Here is a 22336-nt window from a genome sequence, read left to right as displayed (position 1 = left end):
TCCTTCACTAACCATTTTCTTTGGAGCCTCATCATGTCCTTCTCCTCCTCCTCCTTTCTCCCTTCTTGCCCTCTTCCTCTGTCTTTCTCTCCCTTCCTCAGCTCCCCTGCTCTATCTGGTTTTTGTTTTCAGACAGCCATAAACTCATCAGACGCAGGAGACAAATCTCCCAAATATCAAACGGTTTCTGAAAATAGTTTGTGAACTTAAATTGTTTGCCTGTGCTCATAAAAACTTGCTTACTGGAAACCTGGTGTGAGAATCTGAATCACACCTTCAATCATAGTTCTTAATGTGAAGGACTTTTCTATGTACAATTTTGTTTGACTTAAAAATCAAACATTAAAATATTCCTCTTTCAATAGTACTAACTGGGACATTTTATAGAGTCTCTAGGAAGTCACTTCGATCCATACATTTTCAAGTTATTTATTCATATAAAGTCATGAAGCCTCAGAACCTTCTGAGAAAGAGAGTCAAACCCAAATATCCCAGTTCATTAAAAGTTAGATGAGGGCTTCCCTGGTGGCGCAGTGGTTAAGAGTCCGCCTGCCGATGCAGGGGACACGGGTTCGTGCCCCGGTCCGGGAAGATCCCACGTGCCACAGAGCAGTTGGGCCTGTGAGCCGTGGCCGCTGAGCCTGCGCATCCGGAGCCTGTGCTCCGCAACGGGAGAGCCCACAACAGTGAGAGGCCCGCGTACCGCAAAAAAAAAAAAAAAAAAAAAAAAAAAAATTTAGATGAACCTCAATGAAGTTGAGTGGTTTTCCTGACACAGAAGCTTTTACTGGCCAAATCTATGCTATCTCAAATCAATTGATGCCATGGGAAATTACTTAATATGGATTGAAATCCATTTACATATGAAATATCAAAAGAACTGTACCAAAAAAGTACTTTCAGCTTGAACTCTAGAGGTAAGATCTCCAAGAAGGGAAGGAAAGAACAAGGAAGAGAAATTTCACAGCCTGAAAGATCAACACTATTGCCTCAATGATTAATTACCTTATAGTTGGGGGCAATTTCATGTTTCTGAGATTTAAGATAAACAACAGTAGTCTCTGTCAGAATGGATATTTATGGCTTAGCTAATAAAGGTGGTTGTGAAACATTTTTTAAGTATAAAGTGTTGTATAAGTATTAGGTGTAAAAAGCAATTGCCAGACACTGCCTCATAACTGTGAAATCTATCGTATTTCAATAGAACCTGGATTAGGGAATCTTTTTGTAGGCCAGGGCATCTAAAATGTACAAGTAGGGAGAATTTTTTGTTATGCTTTAGTAAATCAAAGCCTAGGAATAATACTGGTTCCAGATAATCTGGGGACAAGGAGACACTAATTTCATTTTATTTCAAGGAGTGGAAAAAACACTCCACAAGTTCTCCATGCCCTCTTTTTCTCTCCAAAACACCCATCACCACCTCCCTTTCTCTCCACCTTCCTTTACCTTCTGGGTCTCAGCTCCAGGCCGGCTGATGGCTGGTCACTATGGCTTAGTTCTGGCACTTGCAGGAAAGCCAGGTGGAATGGGCAGGGCATATCCTGGAGATGATCGTTCCAGCATTTTTCCCACCCCAGTTAAGCCTGACGATAAATCTTTTCAAAAGTGCACTATTGTATTGAGACACGTTTCATAGGGTCTTAAAGTGGTAACTGATGCACCAAAGATATAGGACCTTTTTGTTGGTGAGCCTTTTATGTCAGTCTGACTTCGCTTCCCAACTCTGAAACAGGAAAAGAAAAATCCTACCACTCTTTCCTGCCACATCATTCACTTCTCAGAAGCAGGAGGAAAAAAAAAAAGAATTTTTCTTTTCATAGAAACTACACATAGAGAATAAGTCAGGAAATTCTTTTTTGTGTCTTGACTTTGCATTCTTAGGCCCAAAGTGCTGTCCTGTTACTAGTCTGTTTTGAAATTTATGGGGATTTGTGAAAAGCAAAGACAAAAACTTCTAAGCTGGTAGCCCAGTTGGTCTTGTTTTTGTAATGCACGGGGAGGCTGGGTGTTCAGAGAAACAGCTCCCGCCTGGCTGACTTTGGGCTGCTGGACTCAATTAACATCCCCAGGCAGATCTGGAAATCTTGACTTTCATCAGGAGGATGCTGGTTATCCAGGGGATGCAGGGCTAAAGGCAAAGAATTGAGTTAAAGTGGTGGAAAGAAAAGTCAATATTGAAAAGTAAAATGAATTTATGAAGCTCTCACCCTTTTCCCAGAACAGCTCCCCACGTAATACTGGGAAGTGCATGTTAGGTGTTGTATTTACTGCGTGTCTTTGCCCACTTTAATCCCTGTTTTCACTGTACTCTACCTCGCTGGGCAGAGATGACAAGAGTCTGACTGAGCTGCAGAGACCACACTGTGGACTCAGCAGTATTTTAGAATTCATGTCACCTGCAGGTGATTATTAAACTCTGAGCTTTGTAAGATTTTTGGAGTATTATCCACAAAATGTTTGCCCCAAATACCTTTATGGTGTTGCTTTATCGGCCAAGTTTTACAATCCCCTGCTAGGCTGTGGTTGCTTTCTTTCTTACATAGGTATTTTTTAATAATTGTCCAACAGACAGTTCTTTTGCAGCACTTCCTAATAGGCCCCATCAAGATGTGTTTGTGTCAGAAGACACCTTTGCCAATTATTGTATTTTCTCTGTTGGACTGTATATCTGGGTAACTGGAGTTATAACTCCTGCACTTGGAGAATATTCTAGCACTCTGCACCACTCTGCATAGTCTGGACCTGTCTTGCATCTCCTCCTATGCTAGTATTCCTTTCCCTGCCTACATGCAACTTACACTTTCAGTATTCTAGTTCATTTCTTAATGACTTTTAAATATTCCCATACACTTCTGCTTTTCTCCTTCACTCTTCTTTTATTCCACTTTGGCCTCAAATTGAAACTTTTCCAAAAGGCACGTATCACAATATTAGTAAATATAGAAATCCAATTTCTCTTTTCCTGACCACAATAATTTACAGAAAGCTTGACACTGACCTGACTCTGACCGTGCCTTTCACCCTAGGGTTATTTTTCATTGCACCCCCTTTGACTGAGGGTTGAAGGTGCATGTATTTTACTCAGAAGAAAAAGCGTAAAATGGGAAGTACTGTTATTAGAGACACTTAGCGACAGCTTGAGAACGTCAGCAGCTAAAGCTGTGTGCAACCAGCGCCAAGGTGGATGCAGCAGCTGCTTTAGGAGAATATTGAGAAGCCAGCTGTTATTCCCATTGGCAAGGGAATGTGCCAATCACCATCCAAGCTGCAGGAAGGCTGGGCCAAGTTCTGAGGGAAAGAGCGCCTTCCCATGCCAACTAGAAAGGGGCCCTATCGTTTCTATGTGTCAAAATTATAGCAGTTACTTATGTCCTTTCCTTTCTTTAATCACCCATTCTTCCTTCACAGATTGGAATGAGAAAGAGAGGATACTGAAGAGGGAAACATCTTTCTCTTTCATTTTACATTGTAATAACAAATAATTGTACGGTTTAAATATTGATTATAGCCTGGCTGGCATCTTTGATTGATGAAGGGTGCAGATATAAGCAAACACAGTGAACTTCAAAGGGTGACTAATGCACCAGCCCATTTGGGTCAATACATTTTCTCAAGCTCACTAGCTGGGAACCAGAAATTTTGGCTAACAAAAAGCAGTACTTTGAAATTTTCCTAAGAAACTTCTTTTTTACCTCCAAGCAGAGAGGAAAAAGGGCATTTTCCTTTAAGTTTGTTTACCACAAAGTAGGAAGAGCAAGAGATATTTTCCCCACATTTTATTCAGGCTTGGAATTTAAGTCAATTCTGTAAAAATGAAACCTAGTTAACTTTCACTTTGGCTGTATGTAAGCAGTTCTTTGAGATCCGAAGCATTAACTTAGACAAACAATTAGAAAGTAATAACTCCATGTCCCTCCTTTTCAATATGTCTAAGGCATGCAAAGCTTCCTAATTAAATAGCATAGTCTTCTCCAAAAGGGTGGTAAAAAAGAATGCTCATACATACATATGTCCCTTTGAGAAATATATATGTATGCATATTCCCAGTTTGAGGGCAATTTGTTCTCATAGGCCTGTTTAGATTGTAATGCAGTGTAGATGGGCAGCAAGTGGAGTTATGTTCTACAACTGAAATTGGTAAATCTTTTGCTCTTAGAACTATCTCAGAAAATCAAATAAATAAGTAAGTAAAACGATTATACTTTCCATGGTTTCAACAAGTCAATCCCGGTGGGAGGAAGTCTTTTCTCTAAATCACATAAGGAAGAGCGGACCATTCCTGTGGAGTAATCCATCCTATTGCCAGCATACCAGTATCCACACAACTTGAAGTTCAATGTTATTCTGATTTCTTTTACCAGGATAGCTTCAAACCAAGCAAGTAGGCTGCTAAAGAACATTCCTGAAAATTGGACAGAATAGAGATAGGAGCAGACGGAGATAGGTGTAGTGAAAGCTTAGGACAGGAGATGAAGACCTGGGTTTTTAGCATGTTGTCACACGTACTATACATGTACTATAGGTGTTATGAAGTCTCATCGTGCTGGAGGGAGAAGAGACTGCTTCCTAATGCGGGAGTGAAGCAGGATGACCTTCTCTAGAGAGAGATTGCAGAGAACTTCTCTTTGTATTAGGAGAGGAAACAAGAGAAGCTGGTTCACAATTTCACAAACACTGAAGGTGTGCCATCTCTGCCGGGTGTCCCTCACTCAGGGAGACCATAAGCTACGTGAGGCGAAAAGGCAGGGACACACTAAAAGTTTTCAAAGCACAATAATGCAAGACAACATGACTACAAATGTCATAAGACAAAATGGGATTAAAAGCCAAGTGAACAAAAGACCACATATTATATGATTCCATTTATATGAAATGTCTGGAACAGGGAAATCTGTGGAGACAGAAGTATATGAGTGGCTGCTCGAGGCCAAGGAGGGCGGGGATGGAGCACTACGGGGGTGATAACTGAAGGGTACGGAGTTTCTTTTTTTTTCTTTTTTTTTTTTTTTTTTTTTTTTGGCAGTACGCAGGCCTCTCACTGTTGTGGCCTCTCCCGTTGCGGAGCACAGGCTCCGGACGCGCAGGCTCAGCGACCATGGCTCACGGGCCCAGCCGCTCCGCGGCATGTGGGATCTTCCTGGACCGGGACACGAACCCGTGTCCCCTGCATCGGCAGGCGGACTCTCAACCACTGTGCCACCAGGGAAGCCCCGGGGTTTCTTTTGAGGTGATGAAAATGTTCTAAAGTTAACTGTCTTGATGGTTGCACATATCTGTGAATGTACTAAAACTATTGAATTGTATACTTTAAATGGGTGAATTGTGTGGTATGTAAATCGTATCTTAACAAAGCCATTATTTAAAAACCTAAGGTAATTTAAAAACTGGAGAAAGAAAAGCCAAGTAAATGAAAGGAGCCATAAGAACTCCAGGGATGGAGTCTTCCCTGTCAGGACCCTGACCCCACAGCCTGCCCTCTTTTCCCACCTACCCATAGGGAACAAAACACAGGAAGCTGTGAAATACTCTTGCTCGCTTAGAAACAGTGAAATACTCTTCAGAGAACCCACTTAAGTGTAAGGCTCGATGGGGTCCCAATTCAGTCCTAGGAGAATTGTGAGCCTGTGAGTTATCGTCCAGCATCTTTTCCAGACAAAAGCGCTTTAGCTGACAACAACACAAACTCTTGGGTGAAAAGAGTAGACATTCAAGCTCTCTGAGGCCCTCTCATAAATAACAAAAAAGATTGGCACCAGGTAGGTCTTACCAGAGACTGCAGCATTTACAAAGTTCTTCTATTTGAATTTATTTCAAGCAGTCAATAAATAAATGGTTCCGTGCTATTAAAAATGGAGAAAAGAGAAGACTACAAACATGTGCTTCTACCTCCTGCAATTTGGTCCATTTCCCCGGCTCCCTTCTCAGAGAAAGATGCAGTTGTTCACTTGATGACCCTGGTACCCAGCATATTTTCTTTGGGGCCATCTTTTGAATATTATTTTTGTATAAAGCCAAGTAAATGAATGGGGAAGTTGAAAAACAAAATCAGAATGTTATATTGACACCGTTGTAGATTTTCCGAATGCCGAAAAACAAGAAATGAATGGAAATGAGTTTGCCAAAGTGAACATTTTATGCATCTTTATATAGGGCATATTCCCAAGTGGAAAAAAATGCATTTGAATAAAATAAAATAACAAAATATTTATTGAACATTTTTAATTTATGACATATATTTGTCACATTTAGGCAGAACTCTCACCCTCGGGGACTTAACATTCTAAACATTTCCTTCTTTGTGTGTGTCTTTTTCTCTCTTCCTTATTTTCTATGTCTAGTGCTCAGAAGGCACTTTTAGCTATTTGGAGTTACGAATATTCTGCCCAGTCACAGGCATATAATCCCCCTGGAACCGTCCGTCTTTCTGAACTGTCTGTCTTAGTGATACACACAGTGATTGCTGATTGTGTAGGCCCTCTGAGACAACTGCAAGACACCAAATGAGGTTTTTAAACTAACCCAAAGAGGGCTCTATCATCGTTAACCTTGAAAACCCAGAAATGACTGTTCATTTTGTACCCTCAGGAATAATATCCTTCCATTGACAGGGTAGCATGGGGACATTCACTTAGCTCTGAGAAAGCCCGAACATGTGTGGAGCATTAAGGTTTAGAGAAAGAAGTGACACTGAAAATTCTAGAAAAGATCCAAAAGTAAATCCTCAATAAAGCTGGTGATAAGTCGTTGCTAAAGTTCTTTGTTTAGGAATTTGGAGAATTTGTGCTTCTCGTTGGAGGGATTATAGAGATATGAGATGGCTTCACAGATGCTGTATAATAAAGTTAGGCTTTGGATCGTTACCTGTATTTTTCTTCAGAACTTGAATTGTAACTTCCTTATACTATATAATATGAAATATACCTGTACCTTATTGCACTCTTAATCTTGTCAGTAAGCATTTTCCATGGCAGTACTCTGTATTATTTTTGTTGTAGTTTTTCTTTGAGTGTGAGTACAGATTATTGTTGACAAAGTCCTTCCTCAGCTCTGATTGCCCAATCCAAGAAAAAATGTGCCAGTTACCCTTCTAAATCTGAACCAGGCCACCTGTGGAGCAACCTAGTTTTTGCTCAGTGACTGAGCTCCTCGTTGGAAGGCCGAGAGTCTTTATCTCCCATTTCTCTACTACCCACCCCCTGCAAACTCTCTTTCACTAAGCAAACCACTCCTCCATCTATTTCTCCAATTGCTGTTCTGGCCCTTCTTTTTCCTGGTCTGTGAATTCATACCCCAAATTTTCACGACCTTTTTCCTTCAAAATGTTCTTTAAGTTGATTGTTCCACAAAACCTCTCCTAGCTCACCAGAGCAGTGATAATCCATTTCCCCAACTAAGGTGCCCAAATCCCACGAGACACAACTCAGAAATGCCCAAAGATGATGCTTAGTATAAATATTTGCTTCCTGTACTATTTGCTTTTGCCTCATGTCTCATCTCTATCTTGCTGGATGACTGTGCTTTGGGATGTGTCCTTTCACATATGTGCTCAGTTACAAAATGGGATACTCATCAGTAGTTCCTACCCTTGTCTTCCCATTGGAGTCACTGGGGAAGCTTTGTAAAAATACCTATGCCCAGACGCACCCCAGACCAATTAAATCAGAAGATGTGATTGAAAACAACTGATCTTTGATGGTTGTGAAACAGAGTAGAATGTTAGTCTGATTTCTTTTTCGCTCCCATCCTGGGATGCAGAGGGAAAATTCTGACCAGTTTGAAAGTATAATGGAAAAAAAATTTTTAAGTATCCTGCTGAATTATATGACTAGAAAGTTAAAGGTAAGCAAGAGCTTATCTTTTTCCAGGTCACTGCCATGTCAGTTCAGAGAATTAAAACATTTGCTTTAAATGACAGTCCACTCCTTCTACTCCAGTTTTCCATGAGCTTCACCCCACCCTGCCCAACCCCTGCTGATGAATAGTAACATTTTCTGAAGACTGACCCTATGATTCTGTGAAGTCTGTTGACCTCAAAAGTATATATTCTAATAAATCAAACATATGATAAGCTATTCTGAGGGCTGTATCCAGGTAGCTTCATCTTAATTGTATAGATCAGTGTTCCCCAACCAATGTGCTGTGAATGGGTTTCCAGTGTGCTGAGATGTTGATCACCCTCAGTCTCTGGGGTAGCCAGGCAAGCCTGGGGCAGCCAAGATCCCAGTTCTAAAGGCTTTCAACTTGAGCAACCAGATACATTTAACCCAGTGGGAATCAAATGTTATTTTCTATGTACTGTATGAAGTGAAAAAGCAGGGAAGTCCTGGAGAAATATAGATGGTAGAATCTTGAGTGTCTAAAGTGAGAAGCAACACAGAGCACCAGGTTTTACTCAGTGTAGAAGAAATTATATACTGTGCCCAAATCCATCCATCAGTTACAATTATACTAAGAGGAAAGCCATAAGCAGCAGCATATCAGATATGAAAAACTAAGCAATTAATACTAAAAGACTTGTCCCCCAATATCACTTGAGGGGAACATTATATTATATTGCTCACAAATTCCTAATATAATAATACGTGAGTACAATAGATTTATAATTGGTAGTCAGTGAACATTGATTGAAAACAAATATTACTGTTTATTTATTTATCATCTCCAAAAGAATGATTTCATATTTTGAATCCGTTTTTCAGTTCCAGTTCTCAAATTCAAACAGATTAAAATCACGTAATTGGGTTTGGACATGAAGAACTGTTTCTCTGGGTTTAATTATCACAAGAGGAAAATGATGTAGTGAAAGGAATTTGGGACATTGTTAGACTTTAATTTCATAAAGGGAAATGTATATTGCCATCAAAATAGATTCTGAAAGGCTGTAAGACTTGATAGGACAGAAAAATCTAAAATACAAACTTCTTAGAATGTGTATTTATTCATTTAATTCAGGCATAATTTTCCCAGTGATAGCTAAGATGTATTCTCGGACTTCTGGGTTTATAGGAAAGAAACATCGAGATCACAAGGTATCTCTGTAAGCAAGAATAGAGAGGTTTACCTGAAGAAGTCAATGAAGGTGTATAAAAAGTTCTCTGATGAGTTCAAATATTTTTTAAACTATTAATAACATGCACAAAAGACAGAGGAAGATTCATGTAACCAAAGGCAAACACAAATGCCTGATGCAAACCAATGAGAAAGGATTTTTTAAAGGATTTCTTAAAATGCCCTTTAAAGAACAAGGATGGAAAAGAACCAGCCTATGGCCCAGGAAAGCAGCAAAATGTTAAGAGCAGCAGCAGACTGAGAAAGAGCAATAAAAGTTCACCATCCCTTTTTTTTTTCTTTCTTTTTGTCCAAAAGAATGAATTCAAAGTAGAAAAGGTATAGCTTTGTTTTAAATAGGGTCAGTGTAGAGGGTTGGAATGGAAGCCCAAGAAAGTAAAAAAACAAACAATAGACAAAAACAAGGGCCATTTTGCAAAAGTTCAAGATTCTGGGTCTAGTGAACTATAATCCCAACTATTCGCAGATATATTTGCTAAGCTCCTGTCAATAATCCTGGTGGAATTATGGAGAGTGGGAAAGTGTCAGAAAACTAGAAAAAAGGCAAAAGTTGTCTGAATATTATTTGGTTAAAAAAAATCAAATGATCTCTGTTTATAAAGTACCTCCACTTCGGCTTAGTCGCCAAGGGTAATTATGATGGCTGTGTAAACAAGCAAGGGGTGGGCAAATTAATGTATGTTCCAATTAACCCTATTGTAAATAAAGTTCAGGCACAGAAGGGCAGGTTTCAGGGACCGTTTCTATAGGAGCCAATGTTTCTTGAGTTTTATATTTTATCTGCTTCTTAAATAGTTCTTATTCCAAGTCAATATGCTGCAAGGTCTTTCTTCCAAGTATGTATTCTGCTAGGACAAGTTTAATTAATTTTAAAGATAATAAGATATTCTAAAATACACCTCTCCCTAAAATAGATGTATTTGTATCCTACGTACTTATAAATTTGATGGGAACTTGTATGAATGAAGTAGCCACATGATCATGTGACTTGACCAATTTTCTGCCTTCTCCATGATGCCAGAAGAATGTTTATTGGGCCTTAGCCCCCTTTCCTAGAGAGGGCCCTGCATACACAGGCTTTAATAGAGTGCCTACCCTGCTAAGTGATAAGACAACCTCTGGGGGGTGGGGAGCGGCACACAGTAACAGGCCTTGGTGGCTGACTGGACTTGTCATAACTAGGACACAAGACAGCATCTGGGTTACATTTGTTTGGGAATCTACTAAATGTATAAACTCCCCAACAGTTTATTCCCAATGAGGCAGGAGATAGATGGGCCCCTGGCTGAGCAGCAGGAGTTTGTCCCCTGTGGACAGATATTCCAAAATAGCAGGAGGGAGAGAAGAGCTGAGCCCTGCCCAGATAAAAGATAGAGACCACATATTTCTCATTCTCGAGCTCGAGGAGACCTTCCCGACTATACACGCGCGGAAAGGCTCGTTGGAGGTCAAAAAGGGAGTGATGTCAACCTACCCGAAGCCCTCTTCGCTAAAATCCATCTTGGCTAAGAGATGCGCACACCAACATGGGAGGACCCTGAGATAAACCAAATACGGACTCAGAACCAGGCAAAGAAAGATGACTGGCCAAAGGAAACCGGTAGAAATGCCCCATATAAGTGATTCAGACTACCACAAGTGACTCCTCCTCTGAGTCCGCCCCTGTGTCTGTCCACACATACCCTTCTTTTCCTCCTCATAAACACTTGACTTGATTCACTTCTTTCCGTCTCTTTGTGGAAATTTATTTCTACAAAGCTGATGGGCCAGGGCCTTGTCACTGGCCACTGGCCATCATAGTGTAGTGGCTAAGATTCAGCGCTCTCACTGCTACGGCCTGACTTCAATGTCTGGCCTCTGGCTGGGAACCGAAATCCTGCTTCAAGCCACTGCAGGCCGAGGCCACCCGAGATCAGCAACAGAGCTGCCAGAGCCATGCTTTAAAAACATTAGTCAGATCATGTCACTCTCTCTGCAAAACCTCCTTGTGTCTCCGTTTCTCTCTGAGTCTCTAAGCTATTGATATTTCCGACTCGCCTCCTTGCCCACCCCTCCCCACTTGTCATCTCTCTGCCCTTATCTCCTCCCCACACTCTCTCTGCTCCAGCATGCTGGCCTCCTTGCTAATTCTAGAACATATCAGGCTTGTGCTTGCTCTTCCCTGAAATGCTCCTCCCAGATGGCCCCACGACTCCTCTCACATTTCATTCAGGTCTTTGCTCCAAGGCACCTCCGAGCAGCCCTCCCACACCCTCCTCTATTTAAACCTCAGTCCCACCTCCCACCCAGCCCACCCAGAACTCCCTCACCCCTTCCCTGCTTTATTCACCCCAGAGCACTTACATCAGGTACTATCAGCAATTTATTAGTTAATTTTGTCTATTGTCTGTCTTGCCTCCACTGGAACCTGAGCAGGCATGTTCTGTCTGTTCTGTTCATTGCCATAGTCTCAGAGTCTAAAACAGGGCCTGGCACATAGTAGGCACTCAAAACATATTTGAGGAATAAGTGAATAAATAGCCAGTTGGTCTGTACCCCAAAAAAGCAATTAGAACCAGATGTGTAGACTTAGTCATACAGGACAAGAATGCAGAGTGATGGTACCAGAGAAGGGCACTAGGGGACCTCTAAGCTCCTTCCAGTGCCGAGATTTTGACCTAAGTATTACACACACATGCACGCACACACGCACACACACACACACAGGCTCCATGTAGAACAGTATATACCCAATTATTTTCCTCAAAATAGTCATCTTAGAAGATACTTGAAAAACATGTTTTGTGGACAAAGATGTTTGGGAAATTCTGTATGATCTCACCTTCACAGTGAAGCTGAATAATTGGAAAGATCCAAAAAATCTCGCACGTATTAGTCAGGGTTCTTCAGAGAAACAAAACCCTGACTAATACAGATTTGGGTAACAAGAGTGGTTCGAGAGGAACAGAATCTTGAGGATGGGTTTTCTAAATTGGTCTGGGCTGTCCGGGATTGGCTGTCTAATATGATTAGATTTAAAGATGCTAATTACTCTATTCCCATTAGTAAAGGGAACACTGGTGAGTTCACAGTGTGATGTGGCAATAGAGATATGCAAAATGTCAACAATAGATTCTCCTAACTAAACATGTATAAGAGGCAAGCTTCTGGGTACCCATGTATATAATCCCTTCAAATTTTTTTGTCAAACTAACAAGAATAATGAGATTGGCTGGGTATTCCTAACGTTGCTGGACAAAGTGGAAAAAGAAAAGAATGACTTCAGGGATTCAAATTTCCAGCTCAAGTGCTGTATAAATGACCCTGAAAGCTTCTATGTCTGCCTTGAAAGAGACTCATTTCCTGTAGCTGCAAAGCTGAGATTCCTAAAAGCCAAGCCCAGAATCTCATCCGGCTAATGGCTGAATTACAAAACAAATTGAATTCCCAACGTTGGAGGGTGTTTACTATTAAAGTGAGGGCCTTGAGTGGGAAGGAATGGGACTCTGAAAATTGGAAAATGGAGACATATGAGAAGGCCCTGATGAAGGTGGGGACATTGAACCCCCAAATTCCGACGAGTCTTCTTTGACAGTAGAAGCAGCCTCTCTACCTAACAAGATACCATAGACTGAGTGTCTTAAATATCAGAAATTTGTTTTCTCACAGTTCTAGAGGTTAGTCCAAGATCAAGGTATCAACATGTCTGGTTTCTTCTGAAGCCTCTGTCCTTGGCTTTCAGATGTCCACCTTCTCGCTATGTCCCCACATGGCCTTTTCTCTGGGCTCACACAAAACTGGTGTCTCCTTGCATGTCTAATGTGCTCTTTTTATAAAAACACAAGTCAGATTGGATTAGGACCCATCATAATGGCCTCATTTTAACTTAATCACCTCTTTAAAGGCCCGATCACAAAATATAGTTACATTCTGAGGTACTAAGGGGGTTACAGGTTCAATATATGAATGGAGGGCACAATTCAGCCCATAATATTGCAACTTTTTAAAGTTTAATTTTATTAAACCTCTACATTTCACAAGCACATTTGACTACAGCACCCTTAATTCACTTTTTTTTAAGATGTTGGGGGTAGGAGTTTATTAATTAATTTATTTATTTTTGCTGTGTTGGGTCTTCATTTCTGTGCGAGGACTTTCTCTAGTTGTGGCAAGCGGGGGCCACTCTTCATCGTGGTGCACGGGCCCCTCACTATCGTGGCCTCTCTTGTTGCGGAGCACAGTCTCCAGACGCACAGGCTCAGTAGTTGTGGCTCACGGGCCTAGTTGCTCCGCGGCATGTGGGATCCTCCCAGACCAGGGCTCGAACCCATGTCCCCTGCATTAGCAGGCAGATTCTCAACCGCTGCGCCACCAGGGAAGCCCCAATTCACATTTAATTATATATCAAACAGTAATGTTACTCTGTTTGAATCTATTTTAACAATGACCTAGATTTATAGAGCAATATCAATAATATTATTTATACAATACATAAAATATAATTCAATATAGAATTTATATAATGTGTAGTATATTATGTACGTTTAACTCTTATATAGCAATATCAATAAGACTATTCTTAATAATAAACTTTATTACAAGATGATTGACAAAACACTTTTATCCACGTGATTTCATTCCTACCTTCTATGAGGTATACAGAGCAGATATTATTATCCCTATTTAACAAAACAGAAGATTGAATGAAACCCAGAATGGTTAATAGTTACCAAGTTCATAGAGGTAGTAAATAGCTTCTCATATTATTGGTTTCTTCTTTGTGATAGTTTTTCAATACTACATAATACCCACCCTCCCTTAACAATATACCATGGCTCTCACTTCAGATCAAGACATATTTGAACAGACATATTTTACCATATTAGTTGAAAACACAGGCTGTGGAGCCAGGCATCCAAATCTGCCTTCACACTCATTGACTATGTCATCTTGGAAAAGTAATTTAACACCTCTGTCTCCCAGGTACGACATAGACAACAGTACTTATTTAAGGGGGCTATTGAGAGGATGAAATGAGTTAATTCATGAAAAGTACTTCAGACATTACCTAGCACATACTGTATGCTCAATAAATGTTAGCGATTACTATAGAAATATAAGTGACAGGTTTTAACAGCAAAATAACATCCTATAACATGGATGTAACATAATAGATTCAACCATTTCCCAACTGAGTCCAGTTTTTGCCATCTGTTTCCCTTCTGAAAAACAAAAAATGAACAACACTTGGAGTTTAAAAGAACCTCCAGTGCCATGTTGGCACGGATGCCTGGAATGAAGAACTCCCAAACACCTCCTAACCCTGAGCAGGCTCCAGCAGTGAGTGTGGTGGCCTGATGGTCCTTCTGAGGTCAGCAGACTTCGTGTGGAAGTCTCCTAAGAACAGGCTATCTCGTGGGACTTTGAGTATTTCCTGCCTGTGATCAGCAACATCTTTTCTTGCAGTATTTTGGCAGGTCTGTCCTTGTTCCCGGCCAGAATCAGGAAGTTCAGAAGCACATGAAAACAAACAATACATTGAAATGCTTTTCTCAAATTATTCAAAGTTCAAGAAAACAAGAAATTATTCAACAATATTAGGACTTGGTATTTTATCTTATTAATTATATTTCTTCTCGTTAATGTGCCCATCCTTTTCTTCCCAACAAATACTCTCCTTGGCACTGATTTCCAGGAGACTTCTTTTTTTTTTCTTGAAGAATATTTAGGTATAGGAAGTGATTAGATGGGGTATCACTATATTTTGCAAAAATCTGCAGGCATTTTCGTGACCAGGGCTGTTTTATCCTCTGTGCAATTTTCAAATTATATTTTGTTATTAATATCAATCTTATGGATTACCAGTGTTCTTAAGATCAGCATGATTTTTTCCTAAAAATCTCTTCCCTTCATTTCAATCATCATAGCTGGATCAACTGCAAGCCAACACTGTAAAATCTCAAAATTTTACTTATCTTTTAAGATCATCTAAATATTGGCTCCTTAATAAAACCTTCCCAATTTCCCAACTCCATGTGATGCCCAAAGGACTCTGCTTCTATTTCACACTACTGTCACTCAGCTAAACCCAATGGACTTTTTTCAATCCTCATTTCACTTACGCTTTCAGCAAGATCTATCTGAAAGCCATTCCCTCTCTCTTGAATTACTCTCTTCCATGACAAAATGAGCTTCTGGATTTCTTCCTACCTTTATAGCTGCCTCTTCTCCCTTATAGACTCCTCCTCCAGCAAGATATTAAATGTTAGAGTTGCTTAACCCTGGATGCCAGGCCTTGTTCACTTATCACTTCATTTCCTAGGCAAATTTATACATGCCTGTAGTTTTATTTGATTTATAAATTTATATATTCATCCCAGACATTCCCTATGGGTCCAGACCCATATGTCCAACCGCCTACTTGACATTTTTGCTTTGAAATAACAGTAACACTTAAACTCAACGTAGCCAAAGTTGATCACATGAACGTCTCCCATATCCTTTTTAAATTCCCCTTTTCTGTGGTTAGCATAATCAATCATCCAGTTACAAAAAGCCAGGAATCTAGGAATTATCCTTGATATTTCCCTCTCCCTCAGACGTCCCAGGCAATTCCACATGTCATTTCTACCTACTAAATATGTCTAAAATCTATTCACTTCTCTGCTAGGACTACTGCCATACTCCAAGCCACCACTTTTTCTCACCTGGACTACTATCAATACAATGATCCCCTAACTAGTCCTTCTCGCCCCTTTCAATCCTTCTCTATTGTGCACCCAAAGTTGTTTTTTTCAACATGCGAATCCAGTTATATCATCTCCCCCTTAACATCATCACATGGCTTCCTAATTCTTTTGGAATAAGGTCAAACTCCTCAGCCTGTCCCGCAAAGCCCTGACACCTCTCTCCAGCCTCATTGTGCATCATGCCCCACCTCAACCGCTGTGTTCTTTCCCATGATACACACTAGGTCTTGTTACAGGAGCTCAGACACACCATCCACCTGCAATAAAACCTTTGGACATGCACGCCTGTCTGCCTGGACTGCCGCACTCGGGGGTAATCATGTAATGTATGATCCAATCAGAATACTTCCAAGTGTGAAAGGGGCCTATTACTAATTACACCAGGAGAGACAGTGGGCCTTAATCAAGACTTTCCTGGGCAAATCGGGACATATGTTCACCTGGAATTACCTCCTGTTCATTCCCGAGAGCTCAGATCAAATGTCACCTTCTCGGGGAGGCTCACAATAACCTCCCTAGCAAAGTGAAGTTTGTTATAACTTTCTTAACATCAATAGACCTCTCTTTTGTTCCAGTACCCAAAGTTGCAACTTTACATTTATGCATATAATTCCTCTATGCTGTCCCCTCCAAGAGAATGTAAACTCCAGGAGGCAAAGACTGTTCCCAAGGTTCTTCACCATTGTGTTGCCTGCCAAAAATATCATGTCTCATAAATATCATTTATATTAAATATCATTTATCAAATGAAGGACATGAAATGACTTCTCTTTGAGAATTTCCTTTTTCTGTGATGGGTACAACCAACCATCCAGGTATGCAAGACAAAAATCTACAAATTATCTCTGATGCCTCCCTTTCCCTCAGCCCCAGGATCCGGTCCCTCCCTGTGTCCGTTTTCTTTGTAGCCTCTTCTCTCTCCTCCTCCTCTTCATTCTGCGCTTCCTCCTCCCCCACCTCTTCTGCTGTATGTATATTTTTTTTCCAGAAAGCTAACATACTCATTAAATCCAAAGGACGTCTCTTCCTGGTGACAAGTGGTTTCAGAAAGAGTGTTCTAATTTAAATTATGTGCCTGTACCCACAGAAATTTGCTTACTGAAGACCTGGTAGAGAGTCTAAATCACACCTTCAATCATTGTTCTAAAATGTGAAGTCCTTTTAAATGTAAAATTATATTAAATTATTTAATTGAACATTAAATGATTCTCTTTCAGTTCTACTAACTGAAACAGTTTTGTAGATTACTAGGAAGTTATTTTAGACCCAGACATGTCCAAATTATTTATCCATATAAAATCATAAAACCTCACAGCACTTCTGAGACAAGGATCCAAACCCAAATATCCCAGTTATCACTAAAAGTTAGATTCTTTCTGGCTTTATACCATATTTACTCATTTCGATGAATCTCTTCTAGATGATTAATGATCTTAGTGCCAAGATGACATCTTCTGTTCATTTGTGTTTCCCTTTCCCCACCTACTTTCCAACACTTTGTGTAATGTTTTGCATGACAGTTTATCAAAATGAACTGAATTAGTCTAGGGTCTCTTCAGAGCCTGCTCTAGAATTGGCCCCTTTGCTGACACACTTACCCAAAAGTTCTACTTCCCTACAAGATACCTAGCTCTCCAGTGGAGTCTAGACTCCCCGTAGTCTAACCTGCATCCTCTGAGACTCATAGCTTCTAGTGTCATGATCTGTGGCACCTCTGTGGTCCTGGGCTTACAGTACTGACATGAAGCATCAAGATTTCCTCAGGACATAGCTTTGGTACTGACTTTCATTAACCTTGACCTGCCCAGCAGAGAGAGGAAAAACACAGCCTGGGAAGGTCAAGAAAGCCATGAAAAATGTCATGGGTGATCTGACTGGTCACTGTTGTAAAGAATGGAGACATTGGCTCTGCACAGCAGTGGCTTAGAGAGCAATGGCTCCCGAGGCCACCTGGCTTCTGATCCCAATTCAGTGACTTACAAACTCTGTGTTCCTCAGCACAACATGGAGGTTGCACATACCTACCTCAGGCGGATGGTTATGAGGACTAAACCAGCTCATACATGTACAGTCCTTAAAACAGTGCCTGACTTTGAAATTCTCCTAAATAATACCTACTATGGTGGGGGAGGGCACAGGAATCTCAGAACAGCAACAAAATCATAATAATAGCTACTGCTTTTTTGTAGTTTTTTTTGAGTGCCTATGATGTGCCAGGCATTGTGTGTGTGTATTATACATTTATTAAAAAATAGCAAACTTTGCTTCGGTGAGATTCTGGAGGTAAAAAGCATTATCCCAGAAATAAGTGAATAATGTGCAAGCTTACACTGGTGTTTTCATTACTTAAGGCAGATCCAGATCACGTATTCCCTAAAATGACTCCTCAGATTATTCCCCTTATTCTCAATCTTTGCAAGAAGACATGTGCTTGGTGTCCTTTTAAGTTCTTTTACAGCTTCTTGGAATTCTCTTTAGGCATTCCTGCTGCTTCTTGTTCAATATCTTTTTTTATTAGTCTTCTGTGTTCCTAGTGATTGTAACTTTTTTTCTCATTTCCCCCTGTAAAACCATCAAGCTAAAGAATGTCTAGTCTGAGTTAAAACATACCATACCCGCTTTAGAAAATAAAAGCACTGCTATTTATATATTCACTTTTGCAGCATGTGAGTCCCCAAATGTGCATTTGTCACAAAGTATTTAATAATTCTAAAGTTGCAAGGTCATACAGTATAGGCAATAGAATATTAACTCTAACTTGGTGACATTTCCCCTTCTCTGATTTTGACAGAAAGTTCAAGGTTTTTTCAAAGAGAAGAAAAAAAAGAACTTTTTTCACATGCAAGGAAAGCTTTATATTGTTCCTTTTGCCAAAAGCATGGTTTCTGGACAAATAACTCCTGGTTCCTCTCTTTCCAACACACAAAGCTCTCTCAGCGACAGCCCAGAAAGACACAATTAGTGCAACAGACCACTGGAGAGGTTCTTAGTAATGAGACAGGCCCAGCCCCACTCGAGAAAGTAAAGCAGAAGATTGAACCTCTGGGTGGGAAACTGGGGTCTAATCAGCCATCTTGGATCTCATGTGAGCTCACAGTCCTCAGATAGTCCTCTCTGCCTGACTCATCTGAACTGGCTGCCCGTCCTCTCCCATAAATCTGTGGAGTGATTAAATTGCACAAAACTTCTCCTTTTTATTTGGCTAGATAAACATCTTAGGAGAAATCATTCACTTTGCTAATTGAGGGTAGTCCTCTGAAATGTTCACCGCCGCCGGCTCCGAGGCAATGCAGCCTGTTGAAAGTTCCAGTGTGAGATTTGGGGATCTGGCTTCTCTCTGCCTTCATTTTGCAAGTTTGTGGCAGTGACATGAATTAGAAATGTCTAAGGAAGCGCAGAGGAATACCTTTCACGGGAGCGTCTTCCCTCCTGCCCAAATGGGTGGCTCGATAGCATCTTCCTGACTCTGCGACCATCTTTCTCATTCATTGTGGTGCCCTGTGAACGTCTACCCGGTGGTGCCTGCAGCTGTTCTCATGATTTTCCTCCTTCGTCTCAGAGGCGATCAGAGCACAGGAGCTAGTGCTCTGTCCCTCTCCTGCTTCTTTTCCCCACCCTGAAATGACCTTGACACCATGACTGGGGCCAGAGTCTGCTTCTCGTCACGTGGCCCATGTTTCAGCCACTGTAAGTTGTCATCGCCATCAGCATCTCCACCCTCTCTGCCCGTTACGTAAGAGGCCACATAACGTCTGCTCCCTCCCAAGCTTTTATTAAGCAGAGACGGCCTGAGAGGCCAAGTGGGCAAGAGGTCCATCCTGGAACCTCGTCCCCGGGGAGGGTGAGTGGCTGTCTCAGCTCTCTGCCTGTGTTGGCAGCTTTAAATACCCGAGGACGACATGTTATGTTTTCGGCCTGAAGGGGCAAAAGAGGAGCAGCCCTTTCAAAATAAGAATTCCCCCGCTGTGTGTTTCCTTCTGGCACACAATGAGAACAGAGCGAGGACGCGATCCTGAGCTGTCAACGCTTCCTCCCTGCTTCCACTGCACCTTCCGTTTGCCAGAAAAAAAATTTGCTTCAGTTAAACAAGGGTCTAATGAAGAGTCAAAGTAATTGTTTAGCTTGGATATAAGGCCTTAGGTAAACAGATGATTGCTTGAGACCACGGGCCAGTAAAAGCAGTGCAGTAGGACGCCACTCATTCTGTGCTTTGGACCAGTGGTCTCTGCTCCTCCAGGGACCATGGTTACTGAATTATTTCTCTCTTCCCACGAGCATATTGAAGCAATTTAATATCAGAAGGGGCTCACGAAAGCAGGGAGAAGGAGCAAGAGCTTTCTATATGAGAAATATATGCGGAAAACATTCGTTTCACCCCATTCAAGCTTTGATTCAATAGAACACTGAAGATACGGAATCTTTGGTTTGTTTGTATCTAACTTTTCATGTGGAAGAATTTCTAAAATGCATTGTTAGCCCACTTGTCCTGCCTCCTGCCTCATTAGTATTTTTAACATGATTTCCTCCTTCTTCAAAGCAATTAGCTGTCACACCTAAAGGCCATCGTTAGGTTTATGAGTATCTGCTTCCAAGACTATAATAATAGTCACAGAAAGAATAAACACTGCAGTGGCACATTTAGGGTTTTGTAGTTTGTTGTTGTTGCTGTTGATTTGTTTTATTTGTTTGTTTAGGTATCTAATCTATCAACATGCTTCACTGTTACTTGTCTCTTTTTCTCAAAAGTGGGCTGGCATCATAAAAAAATTATCTTAATTAAGAGCTTCGGTAAATTAGTTGCCAGGTCGTTTGCATTCTGCTGAATAATATTTTTAATAATTGCTTTCCATTTCTTACTTGAAAATAATAGATGCCTTGTTGATCCAGAGCAGGATTTGGTTGTCTTATTCATGCAGCCCATTTCCACTGAACTGCTATTTGAATAAACAGCATCTATCTGATTGAATCTCAAATTCATCAAGGGGGTAGATTCTCCTGGTATTTAGTTTCCTGGAATCATGATGAATATATATTTGGTTTATGGGCAACTAGCAATCAGAGCATACATTATGCAATAAAAAGTTAATGCTTAACTATTTATGCAGTTCTTTTATCCTGATGCTATAGGAGAATGGTTGGTTAAGAACATGGGGTTTGGAGCCAGTTCTGAGTTTGAGCACGAGCTCCCCACTCACTAGCTCTGAGCACAGACAAAATATCAAATTTCCATTAGCTTCAGTTTCCTCATCTGTGAATGGTATAATAATAATAATAATAATAATACCTCCTTCATTGGGTTGTTGGATAGATGATATGAGATAATGCATGTAAAATGCTCAGCACAGCATAAGTATTCAATAATGTTAATCATCATGTTGTTTTTCAGGAACCTGATAATTTCCTCACAACAATCCCATGGGGAGGTGGGGGTGGGGAATGCTATATAATGCAAATTTAAATATTAGAAAACTGGACCTCGAAGTAGTTATTGATTTGCCCAAGGTCACCAAGGTGGCAAAATGCTGATCCTCCCAGTAACGAGAGTTTCCTGACTCTCAGCGTATCACCACCCCACCCCCGCCCCCTTTACCCGTTCCGCCACCTGGTACTGTCTCCTCACAATTTCTCTAAATCTGAAGTCTAAATCTAAAGTCATGATGACGGGTCACCTCTACCTTAGACCCTCAGATGGACAAATGGAAATAAACTCTGGAAGAGGCTTTAAAACCCACATTGATATTAGACAGAAATTTTCTGGGAAAATAGTACCTTCAGATCTACAAAGTCAGGATGACCTCTTTGGTAACACTGAGAAGCAAATACCAGTGAGGAAGTGAGTTCCAATTAGTGAGCTTGAAACCCATAGGAGAAGCCCAAAGGGATGGCACAACAGGTGAACAAATCACAAGCCGAGCCAGCTTTAGACCAAATGAAGACAGTCTCATCTCCACACAGGTTTTCTTTTATTATCATTTATTTATTTATATGGTTGAGCCAGGTCTTAGTTGCAGCAGCCTGGCTCTTTAGTTGTGGCTTGCTGGCTCCCTAGTTGTGGTATGCAAACTCTTAGTTGTGGCATGCATGTGGGATCTATTTTCCTGACCAGGGATCGAACCCGGGCCCCCTGCATAGGGAGTGCAGAGTCTTAACTGCTGCACCACCCGGGAAGTCCCAGTCTGCCTAGGTTTTCAAGTGTATGTCTATCTTACTGTCACTCATAAAATATAAATTCATTTAAAGGCAGTGCTGCGTTTGTTGTATCATTTTTAACATGCTGTATTTTCTTGATAAATACTAAAAGCACAGCCTCTATCATGTGGAGGTCTATGACTTTTTTTAACTTCAAAAACCAGGTGCGCACACTTCATAGACAAAAAAATCAATGGTATTGAGAGGAGAGATCTTTGCCTATGAAGTTTAACAACCTAGATTTAAGGACTGGCCCTGCTAATTATAAGCTTAAAGCACCATAAACTCAGGCAGTCAATTAAAGTCAGTAGACAAATGGATAAAGAAGATATGGTATATATACACAG

The 22336-nt window shown here is 40.8% G+C and overlaps 2 protein-coding genes across 3 annotated transcripts in view; one reads left to right on the top strand and one right to left on the bottom strand.

Annotated features, from left to right (window-relative positions):
* The window catches only part of PDE7B (phosphodiesterase 7B), a 215292-nt gene that overhangs the window by 108266 nt on the left and 84690 nt on the right, over positions 1 to 22336 (top strand). The gene's annotated exons all lie outside the window — the stretch shown is intronic.
* MTFR2 (mitochondrial fission regulator 2) overlaps positions 14392 to 22336 on the bottom strand; it is a 157455-nt gene continuing 149510 nt past the window's right edge. Inside the window, exon 8 of one of the 2 annotated variants that reach the window (XM_060114757.1) lies at positions 14392 to 14535. In XM_060114757.1, the coding sequence (XP_059970740.1) occupies positions 14449 to 14535 (87 nt within the window). In that variant the 3' untranslated portion in view covers positions 14392 to 14448. The remainder of the gene's footprint in view (positions 14536 to 22336) is intronic. The other variant, XM_060114754.1, reaches the window with a different exon arrangement.

This window comes from Mesoplodon densirostris, chromosome 12, assembly GCF_025265405.1.
Source record: "Mesoplodon densirostris isolate mMesDen1 chromosome 12, mMesDen1 primary haplotype, whole genome shotgun sequence".
Lineage (NCBI taxonomy): Eukaryota > Metazoa > Chordata > Mammalia > Artiodactyla > Ziphiidae > Mesoplodon > Mesoplodon densirostris.
The sequence above is the reverse complement of the archived record's forward strand: the minus strand, read 5'-3'. Positions and strand labels throughout refer to the sequence as shown.